We start from the raw sequence: 22,114 nt of genomic DNA on the forward strand, positions 1-22,114 counted from the left end.
ATGTAATGTAAGCAATTGAAGGTGTTTAAAAAGCAATTTTCTAAAAAAATATGTCTGAAAACAATCAAAGCTATTTGGCACAAGGAAAAAGCTAAAGTGCACGATAAAATTTGTCGTCAAAATTGCACGAATTAGTTGTTTGTAATGATTTGAGTTCTTATTTAATATGGATTTTACTCAAAATTACAGTTGTTTATTGTATAAGCCTCATTTGTTTTTTTTTTTGGTTGTAAATGAAATATCATTCGCATGCAACAACATAAACTAATTCCTTGAACTTTATGAGATCTAATGGGTGACAAATTCTTCACAAGAGTGTTTTTTTCTTCTTCTTATCAATATGCCCTAATTATTTCTTATTCTTTTCTCTAATCAACTATAAATACTACGATTATGTCAAAGAATAAAATAACACTATAATAAGAACACAAATCAACTACATCTCTTGAATGAGAGGTTGGGTAGTTCACTTGGTTTGAGTTAAGAGAGTAAAAGAGTTGAGAAGTTAAAAGATCCAAGGTTCAAGTCCCGACTCCCGAAAAGAAAAAATGCTAACATAACAATTAATACACTAACATTTGTCTTAAAAAAAATTTACATCTCTTGAATAATATTGATTGTGAGTTTGTGACTTAAAATCTCATCATATGTGAGAGAAGGTTAGCAAAAATCAGTCTCCGACCCATGCGCGAGCAGCGTGGGTGATGGGTTTTCTGGATATTTTTTGCTGTCATGTGTGCCAAGCTCACACCCTTATGTGTGCCCACATCACCTAGTTTTGCGCGAGGCACGTGGAGAATGCACGAGGCACATGACACAAGTTCTATATAAACAATTTTGTTTTCAATTTTATTAGAGAAATCTTGAAGAATCAAAATAGGGGAGTCTTGGATAAGAGTAAGTGATTTTCGGGAGAGATTCTAATGGGTCATCTTTGAGAGTGAAATTTATCACTTAGTCACTTTAGTAACACTTTTGTTCATGGGAAGAGAGTGGGATAAGGGTACAAATTAGGTTTGCTCTTGGAGAGCTTGCTGAAGCTAATTTCATAACCTTTATATCTCTTTGAAAAAACTCCTTGATAATGAATTGGAGAGTTGATCTCTCTGCATATGTAGGTCATTTTTAGGCCGAACTGGATGATCGAACCTTGATGTGTTTGTTCCTATAAACCATTAATCTTTATTCTTTGCTTTGATTGTGGTTTTGCTTTACACATGATTGAAAGATTAGATCTAGCTAGATATGAGTGTTGATATTTGGACTCTTTAGTTGTCATTGATACTTGCTCCACACATCTTTGTTTTTGTTGGTTTTGACAAAGGTGACATTTAACATGAGACACTTGAAAATCTTCCCACCATGGGAAAGTTGTTTTTAACCATCAGATTAAATGAAGTACATAGTTTTATCATAGACGCTCAACACACTATCTCTCACCACTCTTCTCTTTCCTCCATCCCCAACAACAACATCACAATCTATGGACATGACTGGATTGATGCATCTATGGCGTCAACAACATCAAGTTGTTGTTCTTCTTAAAAAAAAACATCAAGTTGTTCTTCTTCTTAAAAAAAAACATCAAGTTGTTCTTCTTCACTTTCTCCATTCTCTTTCTATCTTTTTCATCTTCAACGGTTTAAATAAACTCAATTTTGGTGGCAATGTTAGACTCACATTGTACAGAACTAGCTTAACTCAATTTCAGAAAACGAAAACGGTTCAAATATAAAATGATGTTATCCCAACACGAATTAATGGATCTATATTACGAAATCTTAAATCTTAAATTTCTTCAGATTTTGAGGAATGAGTTTGAATATTTTGAAACAGTATTGTTGTTGTGTTTAGATTGAATATGAGATTGAAATAGAATTTGTGTTTTGTTTTGGATCTATGAACACAATTTTTTCTGAACAAAAGATGCAATTGGGAAGGGAAGAAGGAGATTTGGGAAGGTGGATTAGATGTGTTGCTGGTGGTGGATGAGTGGGGATGGAGGAAAGAGAATAGTGGTGAGAGATAGTGTGTTGAGTGTCTATGATAAAACTATGTACTTCATTTAATCTGATGGTTAAAAACAACTTTCCTATGGTGGGAATATTTTCAAGTGTCTCATGTTAAATGACAAAAGGGTCTGAATTCGCGATAATAAATTTGTAACAAATATGTTGTGAATCTGATCAAAAATCACACCAATAACAACTTGATGTGTGGAGCAAGGGATAATTAAGCAACCAAAACAAAGCATATGAAATAATTAAATACAAGTCAAAAGTAGAAAACAACGGCGAGAAGAACAAAAGAAGAACACAAAGATATTTGTTGACCCAGTTCGGTCCAATCTGACCTAGTCTGGGGGAGAGAGCAGCCCTCCAATCCACTATATGATGAGTTTCGTTACAAAGAGAAATCAATGAGTTACAAGAATAAGTCTCCCACCTAATTCTACCCAAAGTCCCAAACTCTTCCCGTAACCAAGAGACTCCAATCCTAATAGTGTTTCCCAAGGTGAATCAACCCACAAACCCTAGTGTTTGCTCCTAAGAGACAAACTCTATACAAACCCTAGTTTTGTTGTTGCTTTTCTAAACCCTTGTTTCAGCCCCCTCTATCTCTCTCTCTCTCAAAGTTTAGCCTGATACAAGGTCTATATTTATAGTAAAAGTATAACTCATAAATTTGGAACAAATACCACACCGAAGATTCATTTTTTTTTCTCCTTCAGTGAAAGAATATCTGCATCAAAAATATAATATTCCCTTTCAAAATATATTTGCATCAAATCGTTCTTTATACGATACAAAAATATATTTATTGTCCATAAATATATTTTCAGCACAAAATATATTTGAAACAAATCTTTTATATTTTTAGCAACAATATTCTTCATCCATCAAATTTTGAGTCATACTACAACATTCTCCACCTTGACTCTAAATTAGTGATGATGCCAATCATCAACCTCCTTGCTGCTCAAACCCTTGCTTCCCACTACTCCAAGTAGCTCCACAAGTTTACACCCTCAACTTCTTCAGCCATCAGAATGTCTTCCGCCTTCTCGAAGATGCTTGTAGTCCAACTACGCTAGGAATTTCAGGTAGTTCTACAAGACTATACCATAACCTCTTCAATACGAGATATCTCCCGCTTTCCTTGAAGATCTACTTGTACCCAATCACCCTTGGCTTTTAGAGTAATCCACAAGTATACACCTCAACCCCTTCAGCCCTCGGAATGTCTTCCGCCTTCTCGAAGGTCCTTGCAGTCCAACTACACTAGGAGTTTCAGGTAGTCCCACAAGCATTCACCATAACATCTTCAACGCAGAACATCTCCTGCTTCATTGAAGATCACCTTGCATCCAATCACCCTTGGCATTCTTTTAGAATAATCTCGCAAGTCGTGCTATACATTCTTTAACTTCATGAAGAAATCCCTTGCTCACCATAGAGCATAGCACCCAAGGTCCTTCATAGTCGTACCATTACCGGTGTGTTCAACTCCACCTCACGCTGAGCGTACTCTACCTCAACTAGCAAATGCGTACATCCCACTATGTCTTCAACCTTGAAACTCCACCTCAACAGGTAGATCATGAGTATTCTTACCACCGCCTCTCCAGGCTGATGTTGAGTGTTTAACGTCTCTCCAGACGACCACCGCTTCACTAGGCATCAATCCCAAGGTGAGACACATCACCTTTTTCTTCCTCCAAACAACACCACACCATCAGAGCACCCGCATCCTCATAACCCTCAGAGACAATTTGTGCGGAATTACCATTAATCTTCGGACAATCCTTCTTGAAGTGACCCATCTTGTGACAGTTAAAGCATTCAAACCTTGACTTGTTTCCACTCTTTCTCCGGTTACCTCTACCTCCACCATTCCCTCTTGTGACACTTAGGCCCTCACCGTGTTCATGAGTCAAGTCCTTGGACTTGGTCAAATCCTTGGTTCTCAAAGCTGCTTGAACTTCTTCCAAGGTAACAGTGCCTTCCTTGCCATAGAGCATGGTATCTTTGAACGATTCAAAAGATTTCGGTAGAGCACACAACAAGAGTATAGCTTTATCCTCGTCCTCAAGTTGCACCTCAATATTCTCCAAGTCATCTAGGATTTTGTTGAACTCCGTAAGTTGCTCCATGATGGCCTTTGACTCTACCATCCTGAATGAGTAGAGTTGTTGCTTTAGGAATTGCCGATGAGCCAAAGACTTTGTCATATATAAAGATTCCAACTTTGCCCACATCGATGCCGCGGTTGCTTCCTTTGCTACTTCTCTCAAAACTTTATCCCCGAGGCACAAGACAACGGCACTCCTGGCCTTGTCCACCATCTTGGTCTTCTCCGCTCGTGACATGGTGACCGGTAACGAACCTTCACCCTTCAAAGCTTTCTCACACTTCTGCTGTATTAACACCGCTTCCATCTTTACCTTCCATAACCCGAAATCGTTATCTCCGGTAAACTTCTCGATATCCCACTTTGAACCCATGATACTTAATTATCCTTCGATCCTTGCCCCACGGTGGGCGCCAATTGTTGTGAATCTGATCAAAAATCACACCAATAACAACTTGATGTGTGGAGCAAGAGATAATTAAGCAACCAAAACAAAGCGTATGGAATAATTAAATACAAGTCAAAAGTAGAAAACAACGGCGAGAAGAACAAAAGAAGAACACAAAGATATTTGTTGACCCAGTTCGGTCCAATCTGACCTAGTCTGGGGGAGAGAGCAGCCCTCCAATCCACTATATGATGAGTTTCGTTACAAAGAGAAATCAACGGGTTACAAGAATAAGTCTCCCACCTAATTCTACCCAAAGTCCCAATCTCTTCCCGTAACCAAGAGACTCCAATCCTAATAGTGTTTCCCAAGGTGAATCAACCCACAAACCCTAGTGTTTGCTCCTAAGAGACAAACTCTATATAAACCCTAGTTTTGTTGTTGCTTTTCTAAACCCTTGTTTCAGCCCCCTCTATCTCTCTCTCTCTCTCTCAAAGTTTAGCCTTATACAAGGTCTATATTTATAGTAAAAGTATAACTCATAAATTTGGAGCAAATACCACACTGAAGATTCGTTTTTTTTTCTCCTTCAGTGAAAGAATATTTGCATCAAAAATATAATATTCTCTTTCAAAATATATTTGCATCAAATCGTTCTTTATACGATACAAAAATATATTTATTGTCCATAAATATATTTTCAGCACAAAATATATTTGAAACAAATCTTTTATATTTTTAGCAACAATATTCTTCATCCATCAAATTTTGAGTCATACTACAACAAAATATATTGTGGTTTTTCTTAATTCTTCTGATTTTGTTATGAGATATCCTATATTTACCTAGGGAGATAGTAACTCATATGTTAAAGATATAATTGACAAAAATAGTTAAAGTAATCTTGAAATATGAATTGACTTTCTCTTTATAGAGCCTCATGTGTTTTTTGCTTAAAATGTTTCTTGAAATTTGAAAACACCATATAGATAACAACAATTGTTTCTTAAAGTATACTATTTTAAGGAAAAAGTAATACTACATTATAGCCCTACTATGAGTTACCCACTAATTATTATTCATTAATTAATAAACATATATTCACGAGTGCACAATGTAATGCTATCCAACATAAATACATTTTCCTTGAACCATTTTCTTCTTATTATCATCACAAAACCACTACCTAATCCTTTTCTTCCAAGCCATTCAATTCTTACAAAGCAATGGCAGCAGAACATGTTTTGAAACTGTTTGATATCAACTGGTTTGAGACATCAATTTTCACCAACAACAAAAAACCATCTTCACCATTACATTCAACAACATTACTAGATGATTCAACCTCTATGTCTCAAGTGGAAGAACTTCATTTTTTAGACACAAAACTCTTAAGAATTCCAACACTTCAAGTAAGGTCTTTTAGCGACGAAAACTTAGGCACAAAGATTGGTTCTTTCTCTGATTCTCTTTCACCAAACTCTGTCCTCACATCACAGAAGTTGAAACCAATTATCTCAGGCAAAGAAGTGGAAGAATTCACACTAGAAAAAGAAGTAACCGATACGAAAAAGGTGAGTCATCGTACTCATAGAACGAGGCTAAGGAAAGGAAGAAAAACTGCTAGAAGTTTATCAGAGCTTGAGTTTAAGGAGCTAAAAGGGTTTATGGATTTAGGTTTTGTGTTTTCTGAGGAAGATAAAGATTCAGGATTGGTTTCTTTGATACCAGGGTTGAGCAAAAACCAACACAATGTTGATGAAAGTGTGATTAGTAGGCCTTATTTATCTGAGGCTTGGGGTGTTATAAAGCAAAAGAAAGTTGTTAATCCATTGCTTAATTGGAGGGTACCAACTCTTGGCAATGAGATTGATATGAAGGATAATCTTAAGTTTTGGGCTCACACAGTTGCATCCATTGTAAGATAACAATTAGCAAGTTTCTTTTCTTTTTTCTTGTCTTGTGGATGTTCAAAGTTCAATCTTCTTGATTTTCTATGGAAAAGTCTTAATTGTATATATTTGATTTGATTAATGTACATTTCCTAAGGTATTTTTTGTATCCAATTTGTATTTTTTTTTTCTAGTTTAAAATCTTCTTTCAAAATGCAGCAAAAAATATCCAAGGAAAGGTATACTTTTGATTATGGTTTTAAATTATGGTTGCGGATGCGGCTATGTCACATACATTTATATATGAGAAATGCTAACAGGTGGTCTTAAGACATTGTTTAAGAAACTAGAAGAAGTAACTTTACATAAGAAGTTGTGATTATGACTATCGCAAGTTTTTGACTTGTAATAATTTCGATCAAATCATTTTCTTTCTACAGCCGGCCCTAGTTTTCTAGTGAGAGAAACTCCAACCTCTCTCTAAACTTTCTTTCTCCTTCATTCATCGAGGGGTGGTTTTAGGTTATTTTTTGACCTAGAATCACCCCTCTCCATCTTTTCCCCCCCTTTTCAAATCTAAATAAGTGGTTTTCACATAAATCAAGTTTTTTTCTTGTGTTTTTTGTGATTTCGTCGTCTAAGTGCGGCATTATGTTGTTCATCGTCTTGTGCGGCGTTTGATTTTGCGTTTTGTCACGGTGTTCATTTAGTTCCTATTGAAAGATCAACATCAGTCCATTACAAATTCAACCAATGATTTGGGCGTCAACTTTGCAGATCTTAAAGCATGGGTATTTCTGTGACTTAAATCTTGAAGCATGGGTATTTGTAGGCATTTTGTCGTTGTATGCTATTAACTTGGGTGCTGTGAGTTTGTTCGCATATTCACCCTTTACGTTTTTAGCGATCTTTGTATCTGATGTACTCTATCAATTTGAATGAATGAATGTCGTTTTGTTTTTGCGACAAAATTTCCTTTTATGTATTCCTTAAACAATGCCCTTAGGCACTTGTTAGCATAACCCTTTCTATATTGCGAAAAAATGCAACAAAAAAAAAAGTGACTAATGCAAGTGAAATTTCTGATGCAATCTGATTATATAAAGTTAAAATTCCTTTGTATCGCGACCACATTATAAGACCATACTTCTTATTAATCGGATTAAAAATTACTACAAGTCTAGTGTAAGTGGTTGATGCACAAGATGTTTACGCATTTTAAACCCTAGATACCGAGTTTGAATTCTATTCGTCATAGAAATTTGGATCATAAATTTTCTCACAAGGAATTTTGTTTTGTTTTGTTTTAATGGTAGTGCATTAAGACACTTTTCATTCATGATTATTCAATTATTTGTTTTCTTATTCCTTGATAGTTGAACAATTCAATTGGTTGTGAGTTTGAATTCTCTTCTTCAAAGAAATTTTGATCATAAATTTTCCCACAAGGACTATTGTTTTGTCTTAATCGTGGTGCATTAAGACACTTTCCCTTCATGCTTATTTTAATTATTTGTTTTCCCATTCCTTGATATATAGTTGAACAATTCAATAGGGTAGCAATGATATGGTTGACACAGTGCTTTCATATACCAACCCAAATTGGCTGATTAATAATTTTTTTAGTTAATAACAAGATAGGTTAGGCCTAAATGATAGAGACATGAAGATATAAACAACGTGACTAGTTAGTAATTATTTTCACTTGATTGAATGCTCCCACTTATAAGTTAGTGTTTTATTAGCAAGAGTTAAAGACCCATAGGAATTTCACTTTAATCAAAAGATGAAAATGAAAGTTGTGTTAACACCACTTTCTATCCACTCATATTAAATTCCATAGGAAAAAGAGGTTTGATGATTGCTTTGGCAATATTGATAAAAACAAATTTTTTAAAGATGTTAGATTCTAACTTTTTAATCATTATGTTTTTGAATTTTTAGAACAAGTTCACTTTTAAGTATTTTTACAAAATTTAAAAAATTATAATATACATAAGTCTATTGTTATAAACTTCTATCTTCATGTCAAATAGGACAAATAAATAACAAAAGTTTTTCTCAAGAATTTTAACATTACCAAATTGAAACTAAAGATTATTTGGAATATTACACTTGTTAAATATAATTATGAAATTATATATAATTATAATTGTTGAACTAATGTGATATGAATCTTTGACTGAATACTCTGCCCCAAAGGATGCATACCTGTTCTTCTATGACTAACTCAAACGCAATATAGTGTCTATAATTGAAATGAGATTATAATTATTTTTTTGACATAATAATTGACATTAAATAATGAATGAGCCAAGTTGGTTTTTTATTATTCGTCATATCTTGTATCTTTTACAATTTCCATACGTAAAAATCAAAATGGACGTCATTGATGGTGACCTAATTAATATACTTCCTTTTTTTTTTTTTTTGAGGGAATTAATAATATACTTCCTTGTTTGTAATAAAAGTTTGGTCTGCATTATTGATTTTGAAAATAAATAAAATAAAAGAGAAAACCCAGTTGAGATTTATTTACAGATATGGAAAGGAAGTCCATGCTAGGATACTTGTCAAAGAAAATTCTGCTTCCATGATTCAAGATGAAGCTATCAAATAAAAATTTAATATGTTCTTAATAAATATATAAGTTAGAATATGTATTCTTTTATGACTTTGCTTAAGTCGTAGAAATTTATGAGTGATTCATGAGTTGTGCTTATCTATTCACACTAGTCTATCTGTAATAGCAACAAGAATTTCCAATTCCATGTGGGAAAGGGTTCACATTAATGCAAGTGATTTTAATAATCATTCAAATATTTTTGACCTATTATTATTTCTTTTTTCATATTTTATCTACCTAAAAATCTTTAAATTATAATTTCTATAAGATATTTGAGGGGTTATGATAGATGTGAATTGATTTGTGTGGTCACAAGATGATGATTGGATTGTGACACTTTTACAATTCTTAGTATACCAAGAGTTAAAATATTATGATCTTCTACTAATACCTTGAATATAAATGATCTCGTGAGCATAATTCAGTTGACAGAGACATGTATATGTAGGGGCTAGAATTCAAACTCCGAACACCACACTTATTCACCTTGAAAAATGTGCATTCTAGCTATTACTTGATCAATATATATACACCTTAATTAGACTGCATGTACAATTATTTCTAATTGAGTGAGAAATAAATATCTCTACTGAATGTTATAGAAAGGTTTATGGAAAGTTTTGGTCACTTGTCCTTGCTAGGTTCTGCCTCTGGAAGTTTAAATTTGGGAGGTTTATCAACACCCTTCCTTGAGTATTCCCTCCATCGCCGTGCCGCTGCGGCGGCTCTTTCCGCTCTTTCTTTAGTTTCATCTTCTGCAAAATGATACCGTTTAAAAAACTTGAGTAGAATAATGAACAATAATCCTCATATCACACTAACTGCCATAACATATTAATAATTATATAATAGCAGCAAATTTTCTTTATAGAAGTATAAAAATATAGAAACTACAAATGTAAATGCTCCTTGATCAAGACTCGAGGGTTGCTTGGATTGGCTTTTTGAGCTTATCTACTAGCAATAAGCACTTATAAGGCCGTTTGAAAGATCTTATGGAAACAACTAATGATATGTTCATAAGCTATTATAGGATATGCTTATATGAAAACAATTTGACTTTAATTTATCTTGGTTATAGAGCTAGCTTATACGTAAGTGTTTATATGATAAGCACTTATTAAGTTGTTTATTCAAAGAGAAAGAAATGAAGACTTGAAACAATACAGCACCGATTAGGCTAAAACACAAACATTTGGAAATAATTAATATGATTATTGATTTCCATTAGTTTAAGTTTATATATATCCCTTTCGTGCTTTCGAATCCGCAATACCTGAATTTTGATAGTCTTTTGGTTGACCCCAAAGATTGTCCCAATAAGAATCTGTTTTACCAGAACTTTCCTGCCTCATCATTCTCATTTTTGCTTGTTCCTGCAAGAAAACTAGTAAGTAGTACTTGATTGTGCGAAATTTTAACCACATATTGAAACTGGGTCAAGCATCCAAATTTTTGTTGAAATTTATTGTCAAATTTATTTGTCAAAATGACGCGAATCTTCATTTATAAAGCAAAAACTAAAGTGATTGAGAATATAAGAGTTCTAACCAAGACTTTTGACTGTCTCTTTTCCCATCGCGACCTCGCCTGTCAATAGTACATGCACATCATATTAGATATGAGAGAAGCAATTTTGGACATTGGAAAAAAAGGTTTTCAATCAAAACTAGAAAAGAGACGGGAAATTTATGACTACATGATGGAAAATTGAAATGCTAACATGGATTATAATCAGTGTTATGAAAATTGGGAGTTAGAATGAAGAATGTTTTATTTTTGCTTGGTCTTTGAATTAGGTCATAGAAAATGCAAGCATACAATCATTGCAAACACATGAAGTCCACAAGAAGAAAACTTATGAACCTTCCGAATAACTGTGTCGCTGTAGCACTGTTCTTACCATTCTGAAAACATCAAACGAGGCTGATCCCATTCCTGAAAGCATTAGGGCAACCTGCTCATATTTAAGAGACTTGGTGAAAATCATTATCAGGAAAATCATTTCAAAACTCAAATTTTAAAACTTCAAAAAGAATGTACATCAAAAGAGATGTTGAAATTATATTGCGAATATAGAGATTATATCCAAAAAATTGAAAGAAATATATGTTATAAGGAACAAGGCCTTACATTGACTCTTTCTATACGGCGCATTTCATCTTCGAGTAATGATAGCTGTGCAGCAGATGTCCAATGAATGCAGTCAACAGGGCTGGAATTTTTTTCGTTAAATTAATTCCATTAATCATCATTAGCTTAGTTGGCTTCACAAGCAATAACAGAAATGACTGATAAATACAGGTGACTAAAGTGATGCGTATAGTATAGACATACCAACTGTCAATTGCCTGTTGAACTAACTCAGGGTTCCCTCGCTGGCTGAATACTCTGGCTCTTCCAAAATCTTCCTCCATTGCAAACACATCAGGTGCTACATTGGCACAATTTTTGCAGCCTGTTGAAGGATTTGGTATTGGAATTGGAATATATTTATATGTTAACCTTTGTGATTTCTCATTGCAAAGCTTTATGGATGTATGATTGGTGCTTTATAGATAAAGACAATGAAGCCCTATCTATGGCACGCAAGCTTAATAGATAACTTTGACGTCATTTCAATGTCTTTCTGGAGTTTTAAGATGCTAATCAAGTTCGATCTTCAATTGGAATGCATTTGATAACATATCAAGACAAAGGGACAAATCTGATTAATATCTTGCAATTCCAGAGACCATTTTGGAATATTTATAATGTGTAGGACTAGGTTGATACAATGCTACAATTCAAGGACCAAAATATGCTTATAAGTTCTGTAACATTTGGTAGAAACAAAACTAAAGAAGGTATATAAGACTGTGTGAGTGAGTGAGTGAAGTACCTATGCAACTGAACTCGTCAACAAAAACATGATCCTTCGGGCAAGAATCATCGAAGAAAGGATTGGTTGAAGTTAAAGAATAGCCATGAATTTCATCATAAACATTTCTCTGAATGGGATCACTGAGCACCTACAATAGTCAGTTTCCAATAAAATCACATGAAAAAGATAAATACTTTTACAAAATTTTCATCTAGCTTAAAAGTTCAATTTATTTAAAATGGAACATACTGCATAAACTTCATTGATGAACATGCAGAAATTAGTCGTTTCAGGATTGTTGCCGCTCAAGTCCGGGTGACAAGCTTTCATGCAATCGTAGTAGGCCTTCTTGATCTGCTCTGGTGTAGCATCTGGAAACTAGTCAAAATTACTAACCAATTATTAGAAAATACAAATGTCTAAAATACTATCAGCAATTGCATTTGCGGCTGTGATGCCAAGGTTTTTGATGTCACCGTGACCACATTGCAATTGCATATGCTTCAGCTGTATTTGAATGCAAATTTCTATAATCTTAATGTTAACAACACAACTGCAACACGACCGCAAATGCATTTTTAACAATGTGAAATGCTATATATCTTACAAAAAATAATATTTCGATACACAAATTTGACAATAATTAAAACAGTTAGCAACTTAGCATAGTGGCGAATTACATTTAGTGGATGGATGATGATTAATGAATATAACAAGCTATAGAAACTCATTAATCATCCACTGACCGTAATTAACAACATTTTTAAACATGATTAACCACAATTTTTCAAATGTTCAAATATACTATATTAACTAGCGGAAAGACGGAGACTCACGTGCGCTCGTCTTTATGCTCTTTTTATTGCGGTAACGCTTGTATTTTATGAGTGGTGTTTTCTATGGAATTCTGATTTTGATTAAAAGTATAAAGATTAGATGCTTGTGAATTTCAAATTATAATAAACTCAACAAATCATATTTATCTTTTTCAGAAACACCAACGATCCAAGATATAATATAATCTTATATTTTTAATGAAACCAACAATACAACATGATTATAGAAGAGAAAAAAAATTGATCAAAGGTATAACTTGAATAATGAAAAAGTCAGCCTAAAATCCCCTATTTTCTTTATATATGGTATAGATATATGAATTGCAACACCTTATTATATTTATTAACTATCAACTGAACTTGATTAACCATCTAAATTGTTTTAAAAATTTGTTGACAAATATTTCAAAATAACACATCTCTATATCTTAATACACATAAGATTAATCAAATTACACCCAACTTAACAAAAGGGTCTAACTATACATCAGCCTATAAGAAAAACAATAAGATCAAACATAATTATTAATGAAAGCATAAACTATTTTTGCAGAAAATGACAAAAGAAGACATAATTTGATGTATTACCAGACCAAGAACAGCATAATAGTCATCTGCAGTAGTATCAACCGGATAAACTGAATCCTCAGCTTCAACTCTTAACCTCCCACACTTTCTTCTCTTATCACTTTCCATAGCTAAGGAACAAGGACTTGCATGCTTTGTCAACTTCCTCCATGAGGTTTTTGAACATAAATTCAGTGATGGATTGTTGATTTTGAGAGCTTCAGTGTAAAATGGAGACAGTAATTGAGCCATTATTCTTCTAAGAAAAATTCTGCCGAATAGAATAAAGTTGAAAAATAAATTTATGTTTTGAAATTGCTAAATGTTGAATTTATAATTTGATTAAGTAGAATTTCATATATTTTTTTTGGGACAATTTGCATGTAACTTGCTTGAAATGAGCATAAATGAATGACACGTGCTCATAAAACAGAAGGTTAAATTGCTGACATGGCCCGACCAAGAGACATTCTTAGATACTGAAAAATGATTCTAGAAGTATTAGCATACTATGAAGCATAGGTGTTGTATGGATTATGTGTATTTCAGCGTCAGAACATGCGTTCTTCAGATTTATGACCTATCTTTTTACCACTATATCAAATCTTTGGAGTTAATTCGGCCAATTTTTTTTAATTTTTTTTTATCAAAGTATCCAACTGAATTTATATTTTTTTTTAACCAATGGAATTCATATTTACAAATTAGTGATAAGTCTACCGTCCCATTCAAATACCGTAGTCATATCGTGCACGCTTGTTACTTTGTTCTCTCCCAATTATTTTGCAAGTGAGTCCAAACCTGTTTAATTGCTTTGCTTCAAAGCAAAATATAATTTGCATCCTACCATTGACAGGACTAGTAGAAATTATTTTTGGAATAGTAGACAAAATAATTATTAAATTATATATACTACGACATCATTTATAAAACTAAAAATAATGAGCTCTATCAAATGATAAATTATTCAGAAGAATCTGATTTCGATTCATAGATGAAACAATTTTTAATTAGAATTTATTTACATCTCAACCAATTAATGATTTTGATTCATAAATTTGAGAGGGGTAAAAAATCAAATTTGTAGGTAAAACAACCAAATCCCAAAGATCGAGTTAGAATACAATTTAAAACCAAGATCAATTATACTAAAAAATATTCAAATGTATCGAAATAATTTTATATTTCTTAAATTATTTTTACTTCTAATAAAAGCAAACACATATGCACGAAAAATAGAAATATTTTAATATTGACATTTACCTAATGTGGGATTTGTTGGTTAGCTATATAGTAATGGGTTATTGAGTGATACCAATGGTAACTTAGTTCTCATTTTGAAGTGAAACAAACTCACTCATTTCATATCATTCATGAGAAAAATCTCAAGTATTACATTACACACCCTAGCTATTTATTCAAACACTCACACACATAACTAATTCAAACACAAGCAATTCATCAAACTAGTATAAGAAGACTTAAACAATTGGATAAGTGGGAACCATAGCAATTCCACATGAACCTTCCTTGGCATGCACGTCTCTCTTAATCTTGATATATCCTTTCTCACCCCATTTAGTACCCCATGAATTTTTCACTAGCCAATACTTCACACCATCATCACTGGTACCATAACCAACTATAGTAACTGTATGATCTAAATCAATTCCACATTTTCCTTTCAAAATTCCACTTGAGTAAAATTGAAAAGCGCGTTTTGTCGCGGCGATATAAACCGCTATAGGTTGATTTGCCACCGCTTTTAAGAGCGCCTTTTCATTATTGGCGGGAACATGCTCATATCCCTTAATTTTAGCAACATTGTAGGTTCCTTTCCTAACATTGCATTTACCATCAACCCTTGTATAAGGGTAATTTGTTTCACTTGTTATTCCTCCTTTTTTAACTATGAAATCACAAGCATCTTCTACATAACCACCATTGCATCCATCAGTTGTATTAGTTTTGACACAATCCACTAGCTCTTGCTCAGAGAGTGATACTAATCTTCCTGTGGTTATTTGATGAATACCTTCTATTGCAGCCACAGTTGCAAATGCCCAACAACTACCTATAAACAAGAATCAACATCATCTTAATTAGCATAATTTATCTATGATACACCATAAAATTAAGGGTCTTGTTAACGAAGGTTCTCAAACATTCTTTAAGGATTTCAAAAGAAGAAATTATTTTCTAAAAAGATCAAATATTTCGATTTCTAATGCATTTATTACACATATTTTCATATAAAGTAATCATTTAAAGGTCTTAAAAAGTGTCACGGGATACTGGTTAACATTTTCCTAAAATTAAATAAGGTTTTGCGCTGCAAAATATTACTTTGTTTAAGTTGAATTGAAAAAAATTCTAAGTTTTTTTTTAGAACATATTCTATGTTTTCATAATTGGTTATGTTTTGGGTGGAAATTCAGCAAACCAACTTGGGTTTAATGCCTATCGGGGATTAGACCAAACCTTTTTAACTAGACAACAGTCAATAATTTTTTATAAGCCTATTTTGCTATAAAAGTTAGGTTACATGCCATTAGGCCTACGAAAATTCTCTACTTAAATAAATATAAATAATACTTTTCATTATGATTATTTTTATATTTTGCACTTTCTCGTAAAAAATACATTTGCGAATTTTTTTCATTTATGTAAGCATACACGAATCCATTTTTAGCATATTTGAAGGTATTATTGTGAAATAGATTTAAAATATGATGTCATATATAGTAATGTTTTTTAAAAGATGAAATTAAATTTCATAATATAACTTAATCTCACTATCGTATTGATTTATTAGTCTATTTAAATACGATAATATGAAATAAATTTTTAAGTTGGTTAACATGTCATTATACTACCTTTAAAAAAACATGTCATTATACTAGGCTTTCTCATAGGTATAACAAGACAAAACATTAAGTCTTTAAGAGCATATTTGAAATAGTTTATTTGAGTTTATCTTTTGATATAAACATTTATGACACTGTTTCAAAGAACTTGTGAAAATATAGTTTAATGACGTATTCATAAGTTGTTTTTCAACTTATTTGTATAAGATATCCATGATAGTTATAAAAACAATTTATAAGTTTTATGAAAACAATTTGATTTGATTTTATCTCGTGCTATATATGATTATCTTATTCATAAGCACTTAGTATGAGCTGCAAAAATAAACGGTTTATCCAAACATTGCTTGTCAATAGGCTCACATGCCATTTCAGACTTTCAAAACGGCAGTTAAGCTTGAAAATAAACATATCACAATTAACATGTCTAGTTTGGATCTTGAATTTTTGAGGTCAAACCTATTTTTGTTATTGGATAACTTTTATTAAAAAGCTTTTTAAAAACAACGTGTAATTAAAAGTTCCCTTTGTTCTAATTATAAAATAATTTTGTACAATTTATATATTTAATTTATAAAAAAAATTATAACTTTTGAGGGTATTTATTTTTTAAACTATTTTGCTACTCTCATTTAAAAAAAACATTAAAAAAAATGTAAAGCAATAGAAAAAAGAAAAATCAAAGAATCCATTTATAAATGTATTGTTTGATTTTTTTTTTTATTATTACAATTTGGAAGCATAGATATTAGAACTTAGAAGTATTAACCTTAAATTCTGTTACTATAATCATTAGAGAATTGAATGTAAGCATTATATAAAGACAAATTTAAAAAATAGAATAACCGATAGACCAAACATAGAAAATATTTAGTGGGGGACAGACTGATCAATACAATGATCAAATCATTTCGCAGAGACAAGAAATATATTTAAATCATCTCATAAATATAATTTAGATAATAATTGTAGAGACATTTGATATGTCGAGGTTCTTAAAAAAATTTGATATGTCGAGATGCGAGTTTAAGCTTGGAATTTTGCATTTCTAACATGAATTTTGCGGCTAAACTCTTTTGAGCAAAAATAATTTGATGGCAAGTTTTATAACAATATACATACATATATATATGCATGGCTTAATTATTATTTTTTAATTTTTACCACAAAGATGTTGATGCTTGATTGGAGTAACAGCTCCTCTTTCTCTCCAATCCATGGTAGCAGGAACCTCAGTAACATTTTCATACCTAAACACTGATTCTTCTTCTATTGCTGCTATCCCAACACCAATTAATGGCTTCTTCTTACCATTAAGATAATTAGCCTTAAATTCATCATTGGTTTGGTCTCCAAATTGATTAATGCTTAGGTTGAAACCATTGTCCCCAGCAGCATTAAATGATTCAATGAATTCCAAATTTTCCTTGAATATTTGGAAACGTTGCTCCTTTTCAGCAGCATCCTTGTAAAACTTACCATGTTCTTCCATCCACTGCTCATGTTTCTCCAACAACCTGCTAGAAATTACAAGAGATGTCCACAAAGTGAGAATGAAAAACAAAGTTAAAATATTATACTGGTTTTTTTGGTTAAAGCAAGACATCTTTTAATTTAATTGGTACTACTATATAGTTTTTAATATCAATATGTATGCAATGTATATGGAAAACTAATATGCATGCAGCAAATGCAATGGCTGGTATATATATAGGAACTAGGAAGGCATTTCAAAGAAAATAAGTAGGAACAAGGAAGGTAACCGGAAATTCCATGGCAATATGTTATAAAATTTAAAATTATTTCCTTTTTCTTTTCTAGAGAGGGGTGGAACTCAGTGTTTCTAATAATTTTTTACTAAAAAAATAAAATAAAATTGACATTAGCTATAAAGTTTATTAACGGACCATGATTGCCTCCGGTCAAAATTTTGATGCTATCACACAATCAATATATCTGTGATTGTTAGATCAATATCGGATAGTTCAAATTTTAAGTTTGATAGTTTTAATTTTTTTAAAAATTAAATTTACATTAAAATCTAAAACGAGTACCAAAGCAACGAGTGTTCCTTGGTATATGTGTTTGAGCATTCTTTGGTCTAACTTAGTAGTAGTATATAAATAAAATCTTTTTGCTGTTTAATTTCAAAAATAAACTAGCAATCATCATGCATATACACTATCATCCTACCAATGAATCGTATACCAAGATTTCTATTAGTATTTTAAGATTATTGTCGAGAAGTTAGCTATTAACAATGGATCTCTGTATTTCAATCATCTTTAATAGATCAACATGATGTAGATCACAAAAAATCATAAAGTTTATGTTTTCTCCTTGGTAAATTGATTTGCATGCATTTTATGATAGTTTTAATTTCTGCATGTTATATCGAAATAAATTAGTTTCTGAAATAAAAATTTACGACAACATTATGTGTTTAATTATTAAATTTATTTTAACATAGTTATCTATAACCTTAAATAAGTCTTTTTTAAGGGTTAAATAAGTCTTTTTATACCACTATTGCAATATAATTTCAAGCCCCAGTTATTCATCCTAAAAATGAATTTCTAGTCTCAGACTGTTTGACAAAAAAAAAAAAAAAGTTCAGAGTAAGAGTGTGATTTTATAACTTTTTCATTCAAAGATTTCGCACAAACAATTGTATTCTTCCCATATCTTTTTCTGATTATGTATCTAGTTTGGTGGTTCTGTTGTGTGTTCTAAAAAGATTTGATCCAATCTGAATATGGTTTGGTTGACTTGTGTGCAGAACATTTAGAAGAGATAAATTTTCGTAGTTTCCGCAACAAGGAGTTATCGTTAACAAATATGTGGATAAAGTGAAAGTTTTAGTTATTTTTGTGATTAAAAGCTATGCTAGTTTATATTTTGAGTTGAATTCTTGATAGCATAATTCTGTTGTTTGTCTTGAGATATCAACCTAGTAATCATGTTGCTTTTGTTGTTTTGTTTTGATTTGATCACTTTATATATTGTAACCTTTTGTTGATTCGATTATGGACACACATTGTGCTACCATAACAAGTTGTCGCGTATTGATAAACTATTTAAGTTTTTTATTTTTGCGTTTTTTAGATATTTTTTAAGTGCAGCTGCATATATCTATCACTCAACTCAAGTCAAGTAAGACCCTAATAGATGATAAAGATTTTCCTCAAAAATTTTAATATTTATTGTATTCTCATACCTGAATTCAAACCCAAGGTTTCTAATTAAGTCAGAAGATACTTGAATTATCACATCTAAAAAAAAATTCCCCCTTCAGTTAGGGATGTCAAAAATATTTGTACCCACGAGTATCTGCAGATAAATTCTGTCACGGACATGTGAAGTGAATTCAGCTTTTCCTTTTGAGAGAGACTAAAATATATTTTCAAGAGACTTTTTTCTTTTTGTAAGCATGGTATAAGAAGGTGTCCTATATACAAATACAAATAAATTTCTACGAGGCACTTATTAAGAAACCAAATATAATTTTAAAGCGAAAACTAAAACTTAAAAGACTTTTCAATCAGAAAAAAGAAAACACATGGAAGACCTCTCAACGAAAACAACCATCTTCCCCTCAAAAATGAAAAAGAAAAAAAATAACAAACACTTGAAAGTATCAAAATGAAACCTCATTCTGTTTGCTTGGGTTAACTATGACAAGAATAATCTCGTTGTTGGAAGCAACTAAGTTGAATTTTGAATTAGCTTCGAAATAAATAGCTCGGTTGGTTGAGCTAAGAGAGTAAAGAAAGTTAAATAAATCTCATAAATAATTTTATATCATTATATTTCAGAAACACTCATCTTACCCCTAAAAAAACACTCATTTATTTGAATATTTAAAATACATAGACCCACATAAGTGAATACTTATTTGAACCAGTCAACTCAATAAGTAACATTTTCTCCCTGATGGGGTTCTTGTGGGCAACTAATATTTATTGTGTTCCCCTCAAAAACAAAAAAAAATGTTTATTGTGTTATGCTCTCCTTGGTGGAGATGGTCTTATGTTGTCGGAAAGAATATTTTTATACGAATGGAGAGTTTTTGTCATTCATGCATTCATTTTTAGAATAATAGATACCTTTTTTAGAATCAATCCAATAATCTTCAAAAGTAATTAAGACATAAAATAATTTTGTACGCGACCTTCTTTTATGTGTATGACATGTTTTTCCTTATAAAATCTAATAAAAAATAATTTTTATTAGTGGCCTAAAAAACTTTAGTAACCTTAAAATCAGCCTTCACTTTTAGAAATGTAGAATGAGCAATTTGGTCCCACTACCCCCAAACAACCCAACAAAATTGTACAAAAACTTCAAACATATTTTGATGAAAGCCTTATGTCCACACCTAGCCAACCGTAGAAAAAGTAGTAAAGCTAGGATAAACATCCTTTATAGGTGTTAATTTTGAAATTAGTACTTAATTTACATGCGCAAAGCTAATTAAAGTACTTTTGCTAAGTGTTTTGATTACATCACGCAAGAAAATTTTGTTACTTTGGAGTTTATCTTTGTCAACATGTGAGTGCTGAGTTGAGTAAGTCGTCACATTATTAGCATTTGATCAAATATATTTATACTTATGAAACACATGTTAATATTAAAGAATATACTATGTATGTGTTTGGCAGTGCGGGTACTAGACTCGAACGTGAGTTTTTTTTTTATGGTGATCAGAGTTTGAATCTCAACCTTGTATATATTATACATTATCCCTATCAACTGAGCTAAAGTTACGAGGACGGATGTGGGTTTATATCAAAGCAACCAAGTTGTAGCTTTCACTTTAAATGTAAAAAAAAAAAGGAAGCAAATAACATATACATTAATTTCTTTTACATTGATTTTAATCCCTCTATTTTAAAAATAAATGAACCATAAAAATGTCTTTATCATACTTAACGTTTTAGTATTGGCATAGGAAACTAATTAAATACAAAATAATTTAGCAATAACCCAAGAGGGCATTGTAAAATAATTAACTTCAAAAAAATTCAACATCATAAAGTTTGGTTTTGATTGACCAGTTAAAATATTTCTAATGTTTTTTCTTATTTAAATAGAATTGCATCATGAAAACTATAAAAAAAGAAGTTTTAGATGAGTTTTAAGATATTATTAATGTAGTTTTAACTTCTAAGTTCTTCTTATAATATAATTTTTATATGTTTCTCCTCCGCTTGTCCCAACTGACACTTTTCTTGCATTGCAAGCATTCACATATATGAAGAATGAAAAGTATAGAGATTGATGATGAATTTAGAGATTCGAACAAAATTCATCCCATTCAACTTTGAACGATCCCAAAACGTTGTCGAAACAACAATTATGTAGGTTTTCCTGGTATTATTAACTATTTTGATTTTATAATATATGTTCTTTTCTGAACAAAAAATGCTTGGAGCTCATAATTGACAAAAAATGTTAGCTGCCACACCTCTTTGCAATTTCATGTTTGTTCGGTTCCATATTTTAGCTTTATCTTTGTATTGTTTATGGTGAAATGTTAGTGGTTAGTTTTATAGAAGGGAAAAATGTCAGTAGCATGGGTCCCAAGTTTAAACCTCTAATCCGGACTTATTTTTGAATTTATGCAAAATAGCTTCTATAAATAAATAAGTTTTTATGTATTAACAATTTTATAAAAAAACATTTATTCTTTGGTGAAAACATTTAGTCCAAAAACAACATTGTTTATAAAAAAAAAAACCACTTACGAAGACACAATTATCGTTGGTGAGAACTTATGAATTAACATAAAATCTTATTTATTTAATAAACAATTTTTCATAAACTCAAAAATAAGTCAATTCAAACAAACGGACATTTATTCGGTGTCCCACACTCACATCACTGTTACCCATTGTATTGTTTTGGGAAAAAATAAAACCCTTGACACGGCAAGAGGAAAGCA

At 31.6% G+C, this 22,114-nt stretch overlaps 3 protein-coding genes across 4 annotated transcripts; 1 reads left to right on the top strand and 2 right to left on the bottom strand.

Annotated features, from left to right (window-relative positions):
- The first annotated feature begins 5,567 nt into the window (after nucleotides 1-5,567).
- LOC11407945 (uncharacterized) lies at nucleotides 5,568-6,591 on the top strand. The gene has a single exon (XM_003596661.4). It carries the CDS (start codon nucleotides 5,746-5,748, stop codon nucleotides 6,445-6,447), a length of 702 nt encoding a protein of 233 aa, XP_003596709.2. The 5' UTR covers nucleotides 5,568-5,745; the 3' UTR covers nucleotides 6,448-6,591.
- Nucleotides 6,592-9,451: 2,860 nt separating this feature from the next.
- Nucleotides 9,452-13,898, bottom strand: LOC11407463 (chaperone protein dnaJ C76, chloroplastic). Of its 2 annotated transcripts, none has more exons than XM_003596662.4 (9): nucleotides 13,325-13,896; nucleotides 12,150-12,278; nucleotides 11,919-12,048; nucleotides 11,375-11,495; nucleotides 11,171-11,252; nucleotides 10,941-10,994; nucleotides 10,589-10,627; nucleotides 10,314-10,413; nucleotides 9,452-9,792 (listed from the first exon to the last, which is right to left on the bottom strand). In XM_003596662.4, exons 1-9 carry the CDS (start codon nucleotides 13,553-13,555, stop codon nucleotides 9,662-9,664), a joined length of 1,017 nt encoding a protein of 338 aa, XP_003596710.1. In that variant the 5' UTR covers nucleotides 13,556-13,896; the 3' UTR covers nucleotides 9,452-9,661. The 2 variants fall into 2 exon arrangements, 1 of the variants encoding a protein (XP_003596710.1); XR_005644191.1 differs by having other exon boundaries at nucleotides 9,650-9,792; nucleotides 10,941-10,975; nucleotides 13,325-13,898.
- Nucleotides 13,899-14,728: 830 nt separating this feature from the next.
- On the bottom strand, nucleotides 14,729-17,822 carry LOC11405574 (zingipain-2). The gene is made up of 2 exons (XM_003596663.3): nucleotides 17,335-17,822; nucleotides 14,729-15,377 (listed from the first exon to the last, which is right to left on the bottom strand). The coding sequence occupies exons 1-2, from the start codon at nucleotides 17,774-17,776 to the stop codon at nucleotides 14,785-14,787; spliced, it is 1,035 nt and encodes a 344-aa protein (XP_003596711.1). The 5' UTR covers nucleotides 17,777-17,822; the 3' UTR covers nucleotides 14,729-14,784.
- Nucleotides 17,823-22,114: the final 4,292 nt, after the last annotated feature.

This window comes from Medicago truncatula, chromosome 2 (genome assembly GCF_003473485.1).
Source record: "Medicago truncatula cultivar Jemalong A17 chromosome 2, MtrunA17r5.0-ANR, whole genome shotgun sequence".
Taxonomy (NCBI): domain Eukaryota; kingdom Viridiplantae; phylum Streptophyta; class Magnoliopsida; order Fabales; family Fabaceae; genus Medicago; species Medicago truncatula.